Raw genomic sequence first — 12,135 nt, forward strand, 5'->3', positions numbered from 1 at the left:
TAGTTAGATAAGGACAACAGTAAAGCATGTCCCACCCGTGATGGCTACGGATGGGACAGTTGTCAGAGGAAGGTTTACAGGGCTGATAAGCTTTATTTGTTTGTTGAGGTGGACGCAGGGAAGGAGTAGGGGGAAGCGCGGACACGCCCATTACCTTATACCCTTGTGGTCAGCTGATTAAGTTAAGGGACATTTTGACCAGTTTTGGTTTTTTCTTTTGTTTATTTAATGTTTATAGTTTTTTTTATAAAAGTCTAGCACATTACATAACCAGAACTACATAAATCCACATTTCAAACTTCGTACAAAAATTACAAAAATTCAACAAACTAACTAAATTACACCCAAACGTTTTAAACTTTTTGTTCAGAATTTTTAGAAATATTCTAGATGTTTAGCTTTATAGCCCATTAAATTTAAGTAGGTAAAAGTGAAAATTTCAAGACGCCAGCAAGTCGCGTTGATTTTTAATAATTTTTTTGGCTGACGGTGCCAGGCATTTTCTTCTATACAAAACACTGTCCTAAGATAAAACGTGAGTGAATTGATTAAAGTAGGGGGCTTATATTTTTAAATAACTAATCTTTGATATGGATCACACTAAAAGCTCGTTTTCATATAAAAATTCGTACTCGTCCCCCCGTGAAAAACGTTGTCCCACCCGTGACAGAGGAATTTCGGATTTTGTTTATAATAAAGCAATATTTTTTTTTGTAGTTTTGCTTTGTTTGTATTCGGGGTTTTTTGTTTTATTATAAGACATCAAGTTCACACAGAAAAGTGAAATAAATACGCAGAGTTTCTGCTCCAAAATGCAGGTTCGTTTTTTTGTCCCACCCATGACAGAAGAAATACTCAGATTCTTCCATATAAAAGTAAGGTGATTTTTTTTGTACATTTTGTAATAACTTATATAATAGTCAATTAGGTGTAGCTTTATAAAAATGTATTTAAACAAGAGGGAACATTTTTTCAGTACAAATTTCTCACCCGTGACGGTGGAATCGCTCTGCTTTATAAATCAAAAATGTGTATGAAAATGTCAGTTTATAAAGCTCTTTAAACCTATTTTATTTTTAATATTTTTATTGAGCTTTGTACCACGGTTGTTTATTAGGAAAAATTGAAAAAGCAACAAAGTCTAAGCGGTAGAAGTTATAGCACTATTTCAAAAAAAAAAAGCAAATAAGCAAATGGATGTATAGAATTGACAACAACAACCACGCTGTCGAGTTCAAATAGCGGCAAATCAGCTGCACTTGATAGTAGTTGGTTGAATAAGGAAAATGAATTAGCAACAAGAGTTTACGGGATGTACATAGCTACGTGGCTAACGCTTCTGACTTTGAACATCGAATTCGCAGGTTCGATCCCTGCTGAAGTCTAGAAAAAAGAAGTCTGATGAGGAGATGTGGTGATCTCCGAAATAGTGCTATAACTTCTACCGCTTAGACTTTGTTGCTTTTTCAATTTTTCCTAATAAACAATCGTGGTACAAAGCTCAATAAAAATATTAAAAATAAAATGTTACCAAGCCACAATAACATTGACAAATATATAGTTTAAGGAGAGCCTGCCTGAAACTATACAAAAAAAAAGCAAATAAGCAAATGGATGTATAGAATTGACAACAACAACCACGCTGTCGAGTTCAAATAGCGGCAAATCAGCTGCACTTGATAGTAGTTTGTTGAATAAGGAAAATGAATTAGCAACAAGAGTTTACGGGATGTACATAGCTCAGTGGTTAACGCTTCTGACTTTGAACATCGAATTCGCAGGTTCGATCCCTGCTGAAGTCTAGAAAAAAGAAGTCTGATGAGGAGATGTGGTGATCTCCGAAATAGTGCTATAACTTCTACCGCTTAGACTTTATTGCTTTTTCAATTTTCCCTAATAAACAATCGTGGTACAAAGCTCAATAAAAGTATTAAAAATAAAATGTTAACAAGCCACAATAACATTGACAAATAAATAGTTTAGGAAGAGCCTGCCTGAAACTATACAAAAAAAAGCAAATAAGCAAATGGATGTATAGAATTGACAACAACAACCACGCTGTCGAGTTCAAATAGCGGCAAATCAGCTGCACTTGATAGTAGTTGGTTGAATAAGGAAAATTAATTAGCAAGAAGAGTTTACGGGATGTACATAGCTACGTGGTTAACGCTTCTGACTTTGAACATCGAATTCGCAGGTTCGATCCCTGCTGAAGTCTAGAAAAAAGAAGTCTGATGAGGATATGTGGTGATCTCCGAAATAGTGCTATAACTTCTACCGCTTAGACTTTGTTGCTTTTTCAATTTTTCCTATTAAACAATCGTGGTACAAAGCTCAATAAAAGTATTAAAAATAAAATGTTAACAGGCCACAATAACATTGACAAACTATTTTATTTTTTATGAATAAGGCCATAAGTAAATCAGAAAGACATGGAAATTCAAAGTTATCGCTAGTACTACGCGGTAAAAATGAAAAAGGGATTTTCTAAAAAAAAATTCGTGATGGAATTTTTAAATTACTTTTGTTCCTAGCTTAGTACCTAATACGTACTCAAATTGGTAATTAGTTTTTTAAGAGTCAAGTAATCACAGGCTGTGTAATTAAAAACATTTCCTGCCAAATCCGTTCTTAAATTATTTGAAAGTATACCTATGAATTTTGCCAGATTGACCTGTTTATACTTATTTACATATTATTGAAAATATTCACCTGTACTATTATTACATGCAACAAAAAGTCAATCTTTTTTATCAAAAAAGCTATTGGCGCTTTTTGCTAAGTGCTTCGGTCGAGCATTTGCATTTGCTAAGTGCTTCGGTCGAGCTTTTCCTACGATTTTTGGTGTGCGCTTTGATGTTGTCACAAATAGAACGACCTCCATATTTTCGCCGCTTTTGAACGGCAAATGGTTTTTATGAGAAGCTTGTTCAGGGTCATTTCCTGTCGAGTGGCGACCCTTATTAAAAAAATCTGCAAGGTTTCACCTAAATGGCAAACTTTTTAATTAGTCTCTAAAAAAAATTAATTTTAGTATAATAAAGTGCAAGATTGAAGTTGCTAAAAATTGCGTTGAGTTTTGGCAGTTTTTTTCTTTTACATTGTAAAGCAGTTCCTTCCATATTAAGATATTTTTCGAACATATTTTAAGAGATTTCTGCAACCTTCCGGAGCGCTGCCAGCTTTTCTTTTTATCACATCACGAAGTAGCGAACAAATTGTGGCACGTTCCAGAAACAGCTAATTGGGATTTGCCGACTTTGACAATTCTCAAGTAAAAGTAAACAACGCCTCAGAAAACTTAGATGTCCTTAATTTTGCTAATACTTTCACAAAAATCCAAATATTCATCATTGACAGAATATCAAAGAACGCGATGTAAAAAAATATTATTTGTTCATGACTAAATGGGTAGAAGAAAAAGAATGAGATATTTAAAGCTGTGGAAATAGAATTTTTTAGTACATTTTTTTTAGTTTCAAAAAAAAACGCATATCGTTACCTTAATGTAGAATGGCCCCATCTAACATTTTTGTTTCTTTAAAGAGTAGTTATAAATTTTTATACAAACTAATCTTTTGTTCATTGCACTGGTATCTAATAAACAGGGCCGAAGAAAATAAGCACGATAAGTAAATATGCTTGCAAATATGCTCGCAAAAAAAAAAAAAAAATCAGTACAGTTTAATGCTTGGTTTTTTATTCAGTTTATTTCAAGGATTGAAAAATTCTAATGGACATACAAGCGTTGCTTGATATTCTCAAATAATGAAGATCTGCGTTGGTCTTTTAATTTTTTTTTTAATATTCGTTATTCTCCATTTGAGATAAATTATGTAAATCTCTTCAATAACACCAATGCCTTCCCGTAGAGACGAAGCATTGGTTTTAAATTTTTGTATCAAAGCAGAAATGCAATTGAAGTTACGGCTTTTCAACAGAAATATTTGCCCGTTCCATTATTTCGTAAGGAAAAAGGGAGACAGCAGGCTGTAAAATATCAGATGCCAAATCTCCTTGGACACTACTATTCACACACACGAAATAATAGAAATGTATTTCTTGACCTTTTACTTAAAAAGTCTGGACTTAGCTTTATACATTGGAATAAGCAAAATAAGCAATTTCTAGCAAAAGCTTAAACTTTTCGGCCCCGCTAACAAACATAGAAACTAATTTCTTGGTGTAGTAGTTGATTTTATATTATATATTAAGGTAACGATGTACTTCAGTATAACTTCTACTTCAGTGCTCGTATGTATCCTAATTTTCTTGCACATACTGTTCCGTCCACTTATTTAAAACCATAGAATTATTTTTTTTCATACTCCCATTTGGTATTTAATTCTTAATAAGTTGGTATTTCAATTGTTTTTCTGAAAAATTAATACTCTTTGTAGAGTTTTCTTTAAAATAGAGAACATGATAAAAATTTCGTTACTAACACTAAAATCATACAAGTTAAAATTCTACAAATCATTGAATCTTGAACTAAATAAGAAGTGAATTAAATCTGCAGAATATAAACGAGCATGCAAATAAAAAAGTGGTATCCTCTTGTCTTTTCTTTTGCTGCAGGTCACAGTCATTCCGGCAAGGGCCATTGAATGCTAGTAGTCGAAGTCAGTCGCATACGTATGTGAATTCCAGCATTTCAGCCAATCCCCTTCTCCCAATTGACACTGGTTTGTATTGTTTTAAATTCATACGTTTTTATTTTCAATTTATTTAAGTTTTTATTTTGATTCGTCTGAAATGTATGAATTGGCAATGTAAAATTATTTTGCTAAAAAAAAAATGTTAAAAGCTCATTTGCCCTATAATAAATGACTAATTTGACTGTTTGTTATTATTTTGTTTGTCACTGATTTGCTTACTAAAGCGGACTGGGATTATCGCAATCAATGCATCGACTCGACGACGCTTTCTCTGACGAAGAAGGCAGCGGATACCTTGGATCGCCGACAAGACAATCCTACAGACCACACGCGTTCTCAAGTGAGTACAACATTTTGCATTAACCGTTGATATTAAGCCTCATTGCGAGTGTCGTGCCGACTGCAAGTCGTTTTTCGAGAGTCAAGTCGTATAGAAAATTGCATTGCATTGCCTAAAATTTCGAGCCGACAAGTGTATTAAAACAGACAGCATTGGATAGTTTTCGAGGATTTTCGTCGTTTACTTATTTCTGTAAGACATTAGGCAATGCCAATATCGTCTAGTCATACAATTTAGTTTAGTTTACGACTTACGCAATGAGGCTGATTAACATAAGCGCATAATGCTCAATCAATAAAGTACATAGGGCTTTTTGCAATACGGGTAACTGTATTTTAAATAGCTATTTATTTTTTTTTAATCTGTATATATGTATATATACTTAAAACTCTTCTATATCACAGCGCACGGCAGTGCGCGCTAGTGACGAAAGCAGCCACACAAGTATGTTGAAATGACTAACTTATATATGCACGAGATTTGAAGGTTTTTATCTAGACGCCCAATCGACATGTTTGAGGTATCGTTGGAAAGGTCTTGCAGAGTGTGTCCAGAACGTTTTCACTTTTCATACACGATTATCCGAATTCTAAAGTGTTGCGAAGCAAAACACGTTTTTTCGATTCGTATGCCTTTGCGGGCGTGGCTAGTGCCTGAAATTAAAAAAAGGCAATTTTTTTAAACTATTACTGAGGCCGCGCTACTCATTCCATACCATTGATGTGGATATCAGTAGAAAGGTCTTAAGACAAGCTATCTAACGGCGTCTTTTGCGTTTATAAAATATGAATATGTCATAATGTTATCGCCTGGAAACTAAAAACCGCTTGAGCAACTCAACACAAACACAACCGCACCACAACACAGACACAACAGACCACACCACAGATGCAACTGCACCACCACCCACACGCCACCGCCAATAACTTCTAGTTCCTTCGACAATCTGCACGGTATGCCAGTCCAGGATATTCCGTAATGTGACATCAGTCAAGTGCGACATCTGCCTTGGCTGGTGTCACTTTAGGGCAGATTTCGCACCACGCGAGATTGGACGAGTGACTATAAGGGTCCATGTGTGCAACAACCTCAGCAGCAGCAAGCACAGCATGTGGCGGCACGGCAACACACATCACTAACACCCCACATTCCAATAAGTCTCCCTAGGCACACGAAGATTTTACAATTCAACTGTAACGGACTTCAAAGCAAGATCGAGGAGATAACCGTCTTCATGCGTCGGCACGGAATATTAATAGCTGCGGTCCAATAGACGAAGGATACAACGTGCACCGTCGAGATCGCGAGTGAGATAATGGTGGAGGCCTAGCGTTCATCACGCACCACACCGTGTAGTATCCTCTTATCGAAGCAGACATCGACCGCAGGGATACCATCCTAGAATGTCATGGTATTGCTATCCGGTCAGGCGATGTCGAGCTCGAAATATTTAACGTATATATACCCCCTGCCACCAGCTGCCCGGCAGGATATCACCCTGATATAGGTGCGCTCCTCAGAGGTGAAAGCCGTATGGTGGTGATTTCAATGCGCACCACGATCTTTGACATTCAAGCATCTCAAACGATCGTAGGGGAATACAATTGGCTGAGCAGATAGACGATTCGACATTCTTCACAATGAACGACGACGCACCTACCAGGATTATGGGCAGCTGCTGCAGTTCGCCAGACCTAACAATAGTCAGCGCTGGTCTGATCAACAGCGTATCATGGCGACCTATGCTGACTTTAGCATCAGACCATCTTCCTATAATCATCTCGATTGATAAAACAGCCGACTTTGCTTCCGCGGATCACCGGACCTATGTCAACTTTTCTAAAGCTGATTGGAAAGGCTTTGCGGATATTACTGAAAGCGCCTTCGCTACACTACCCATACCAACCGACGTTCGCGTAGGACGTAAGCTTCGCAGGGTTGTCACTGCTGATGCAGCCCGCTTCATCCCAGCGGGATTCATCTCGGACCCTCGTCCGAATTTTCCTGCAGAAGCGGCTGTCCTAGCCGATGAGCGCGACAACCTTCGTCAGGCCGATCCCGGAAATCCCCGCATTAGGGATCTCAACTCGGAGATTCGGCAACTTGTGAACGTACATAAGCGGAAGAAATGGGATGAGCATCTGAAGACCTGCAACTTCGCATCTGGTGTGAGTAAGCTTTGGTTAACCGTGAGGTCATTGTCCAACCCGATGAAGCGTGACGACAGAGTTGAAATAGACTTCGGTGAACACACTTCTTCCTACCCGGAGCGATGCGCGAGCTATTTTAGCCGGCAGTTCATCCTGCATCCTCCGGTGGATAAAGCCAAGCGTCGAGTGACCAGAAGGCTGCACAGTACAACAACAGCACTTAAGACCATAAATATCCAGATAACTCGTGGCCTAAACCAAAAGCGCCCCTGTGAGGCGTTCGACACTGTCAGCCATTCAACGCTACTAGAAGACATAGAGGCCTCCTCTCTCCCACAGGGAATCAAACGGTGGTCGGCGAATTATCTGAGTGGTCGTCACTCGTCAGTAACTTTTAGAGATAAATCGAGCAAACAAGGAAAATTAAACAGGGGGTCCCTCAGGGTGGTGTCCTTTCCCAATTACTTTTTAACTTTTACATTTCAAAGCTCCCTCAACCACCAGAGGGAGTCTCGATTGTCTCTTATACTGACGATTGCTCGATCATGATGTCCAAGAATGGAATTTATGACTTGTGCTCCAAAATAAACGGTTATCTCGCGGAGCTTTCTCGCTTCATTACTGCTCGGAGACTAACCCTCTCCCCTACAAATCCTCAGCCACACTTTTTACCACCTGGACGAAGGAGGTCAGACTCCAACTGGGAATTCACGTCGATGATACACCAATTCCGACGGTGAACAACCCGAAGATACTCGGAGTAACATTTGATAGTCTGCTCTCCCTCTCGGCGCATACAACCGCAATTATCAACAAAGTAAAAAGCCGCAACAAGGTCCTCAAGTCGCTAGCCGGCAGCACCTGGGGCAAAAGCAAAGAAACGTTGCTGGCATCGCCATTGCAGAACACGGAACTTAGGACAGCGACAGGATGCCTCCTGATGTCGCCGCAATACCACCTACACGAGGAGGCCCACATGCTCCCAGTTAAGGAGCATAACATAATGCTCTGCAGGCAGTTCCTGGTTGGGGCCACAGATGTGGCCATCCAAACAGGCATTTCCTTGCAGAAGAGCCATCGCCCATGCATGTCAGGAGGCATCTCTACGAACTGGCGGACGAAGTCCAGAGGTTCATCAAACAACCTCTGGACCCGACAGCCAGATACAGACAGAGAGGCAGTCTCGAGTTATGTAGACTCCCGACCTGTGAATGCCGTTCGGGGCACACAACCACCAGACGTGGACGACGCAGAACTTCGTCTGCCTCTGGAGACTCGGACCATAATAGCCCAACTACGCTCTGGTTATGCAGCAGGTTGAACTCATACCTGAGCAGATTAAGCAAAGATATTCCAAATGAATGCCCGGCATGCGGAGAGTCGCCCCATGACTCACAGCATCTCTTCGCATTGCCCTGTACCTATGGACAGACCCCGTCGAGGCTGCACGCTTCCTAGGGCTTCCGTTAGTGGAGCTTGACGACAACGATTGAGGGACTAACCGATCTGGGGGGTGGTTGTACCTTTGCATGATAATCAGGACTGTTTCTCCCCATTTCAAAAGTTTTCGATTACATGCTCAGGTAGACTTAATGATATAATTGAACCAATAATTGGTGCCACGCCCAATTCTTAAAGTTCTATAGCATTCTTATTTATTGTTAAAAAATTGTTATAACTATTAACTTGGAGTAAGTTAGCATCCTCAGTTATTGAAATATCGGACTTTTCGTATGTCTTAAATTTACCGTTATACTGGAGGCGGGCGTAATTTAAGTCCGATTTGAATAATTTTTAACGAATTGCTTTTGCCTACCAAGTGAACCGAGTTTGGTGTAAATTGCTAAATCGGTTACCGGGATACACATATGTGGTCATAATGGTGACACGCCCAATATCCAAAAATTTCTAATTTTCTCCTAAGTGGTTATTGCAATCATCGATTTTAGAGGAATTAGCTTTAATAGTTACTGATTAATGCAGTTTTCGTGTTTCTGTAAATTACCGTTATATGGTTGGTGGGCGTGGTCATTGCCCGATTTCAAAGATTTTCAACAGATTGCTTAGTAGATCCTAGGCAAGACTCCGGGTTTGAGAAGGTTTGTGAAGCGGCTACTGAAAAACAGCATTTCATCATAAGTGGGAGGAGTCACGCCAGTTTTAAAAAATTCAAAATAGTATTAATTTTTACCAAAATTTTACTTCACATATTAATTTTCGACAATTTCCATCTAATATTTACTGAAATATCGTAGTTCTTCCATTTTTCGAAAATGCCTTTATATGGGAAGTGGGCGTGGTCACATTCCGATTTCGCCCATTTTCAATACCAACCTACCTTGGATAAAGGGAAACCTATATACCAAATTTCGTTGGGATATCTCAATTTTTGCTCGAGTTATCGTTAACACGGACGGACGGACAGACAGACATGGCTTAATCGACTTCTCTATTCATTCTGAGCATTTATGTATGTATACATTTGTCTATATCATCTCGATTCGTTTTGGATGTTGCAAACAACCCTTATGTGAACAAAGTCAATTTATCCTTGTGCACAAGTGCGCTCGGGTATAAAAAGGCGAGTGCAGCACCGTATTCGTGATAGAATTTAAACTTCTTAAAAAAACACAAGTGTGCAGCGTAGAGAATGAGACGAATACAGATGCTTATTGTATCTAATGTTGGTACGAAGTTGCTACGTTTTTATAATTTTTCACATTTAATCTCTTTTTTAACCGACTTCACAAAAAGGAGAAAGTTATCGATTCGTCGGAATATATACATTGTAACGAATCGTTTTTTTTTTTTTGGTTGTTGCCCCGCGGATTCTTCTACAATGCTGGGATATACTCGCCGTGCCCAGGGTTCGTTACAATAAATTTGTAGGCTTCGGGGCTCTGGTAAATCGTACTTTATTAGATTATTCCCTTACTTACTATCAAACATATAACAAAATAACAATTGGAAATATCGGTAGCGTCACTTGCAGTGGCTGGGTCAAGGTTTCCGTATCCCGTTACTGGTCCGTTACGTCGTGGTGGCGTGACTTTGCTGTTGCTCTGCCGCATTCTGGGCGGGCGCGTCGCTAGCGACGCTGGTGGACGGCGTTCTGTGGCGCTAGTGGCGACGCTCTACTGAAACTGCTGGGCCGCTCTTTGATAACGGCGGTGAGCGGCGTTCTGGTGCCGTTGGTGCGTAGTGTTCTGGCCGCGCCTGTAAACGGCGCTCTGGCGTCGCTGGTGAGTGGCGCTCTGGTGACGTTGACAAGTGGGGCTCTGTTCGCGCCGGAGACTAGCGCTCTAGTCCCGCCAATGAATGGCACTCTGATGACGTCGGTAAGTGGCGCTTTAATGAGCGCTGTTGCTGGCGCTCTGCTAACAACGGTGAGTAGCCCTCTAGTAGGCGCGGTTGACGTCCCTCTGCTAACGGCTGTGCTGACTGCGGGTGTCACCCGTACGCGGCTTCACGGTAGGCTGTGGTGAGTGCTGATCGAAGTTCGGGGAAGGAAATATAAATCGTCAACTCCCCCTCGCCTAAGATACGCTGTCACGGCCCTCTACTTCCGAAGAAGCGATGTCTTGTATATATCTATACACAAGCTATCTCGTTAGCGATGCAAACGATGCATCGATATTTTTGAAACATCGATAATATCGGTTCAAAATTCGATGTTTGCCGTCGATGTTTACAATTTCCTAAAATCGCTATATTGACGATACATCGATGCTAGTTTCAGCGATGTTTTAACATCGACTTTTGCTCCTAAAATTTTTTGACTGGCCATGAATTTTATTACTTATTCTTTTGAGGAACATTCACAAATTCCGAGTTTACTCTTATCTTTCGATATTAAAAATACTTAGTCATTAAAAAAGGACCGGGATCCCGTTGAAATTTCAACGAAATTGGGCCTTGGAAGTAACTACTGGAGGTAATTCTCTTAAAATAGATGAATACAATAACCACTTATCAAAAAATTAGAATATTATAAATTTTTGGATAATGGGTGTAGCGCCGCCCACTGATGGCCACAAATGTGTATCTCGGTAACCGATTTATCAATTTCAACCAAACTCGGTGCACTTAATAACCTTGGTACGGAAAGACAATTTGTTGAAAATTATTCAAATGGGACTGAAATTACACCCGCTTCCCGTATAACGGCAAATTTCAGAAATACGAAAACTGCGATATTTCAATAACTGAGGACGCTAATTTACTCCAAGTTAAAAGTTATTATTATCTCCTAACAATAAATAACTGCTTTAGACTTTTAGGAATTGGGAGTAGCACCGCCCACTTTATAACTACAAAGGTGTACATCGGTAACCGCTTAATCGATTTGTACCTAACTAGGTTCAATTATATCATTAAGTCTAACTCTGCATATTATAGAAAACGGTTGAAATCGATTAAACACCCCTATTTATCATGCAAAGTTGGTTCAGAGATAGTTGAACGGCCCGAACTTAAACTTCTTTACTTGTTACGGTTCGAAAAGTGTTTCAAGGCCCCGCCAAGCGTGCGGGTATTGGCTATTTATCTATACTTTTTATTAAAGAGAAGTCCCTTCTTTTTATAACAGATGATCTCACGAACGGCTGTACCGTTTTTTTTTTTGCACTTTTGGACACCTATTATACACACTCTATAAGTCACTTATCATGCCTGTGCTCTGGTGCATGGCGCGGAGGCATGGACAATGAAAACATCTGATGAAGCGGCCGTTGGAGTTTTCAAGAGAAAGATTCTGCGAAAGATTTACGGATCTTTACGCGTTGGCGATGGCGAATACCGCGGACGATGAGCGGTATGAGCTTTACAACGATATAAACATAGAGCAGCGAATTAAAACTCAGCGGCTCGCTGGCTTGGCCTTGCGGCTCGAATGGACAGAAACGTTCCTGCTCTGAAAGTATTCAGCGCGGGCCGCGATGCTGGTAACAGAGAAAGAGGAATGCCCCCGCAACGTTGGAAAGACCAA

General features: G+C 39.9%; 1 protein-coding gene across 20 annotated transcripts in view; it reads left to right on the plus strand.

Annotated features, from left to right (window-relative positions):
- LOC118746855 (FERM, ARHGEF and pleckstrin domain-containing protein 2) overlaps positions 1–12,135 on the plus strand; it is a 491,681-nt gene that overhangs the window by 353,520 nt on the left and 126,026 nt on the right. For 17 of the 20 annotated variants that reach the window (XM_036480813.1, XM_036480822.1, XM_036480830.1 and 14 more), the window contains 2 exons: positions 4,579–4,685; positions 4,883–4,998. In XM_036480813.1, the coding sequence (XP_036336706.1) occupies positions 4,579–4,685; positions 4,883–4,998 (223 nt within the window). The remainder of the gene's footprint in view (positions 1–4,578; positions 4,686–4,882; positions 4,999–12,135) is intronic. The other 3 variants (XM_036480937.1, XM_036480952.1, XM_036480959.1) reach the window with 1 other exon arrangement.

This window comes from Rhagoletis pomonella, unplaced genomic scaffold (assembly GCF_013731165.1).
Source record: "Rhagoletis pomonella isolate Grant_MI unplaced genomic scaffold, Rhpom_1.0 Rhpom_scaffold_00001, whole genome shotgun sequence".
Classification (NCBI taxonomy): domain Eukaryota; kingdom Metazoa; phylum Arthropoda; class Insecta; order Diptera; family Tephritidae; genus Rhagoletis; species Rhagoletis pomonella.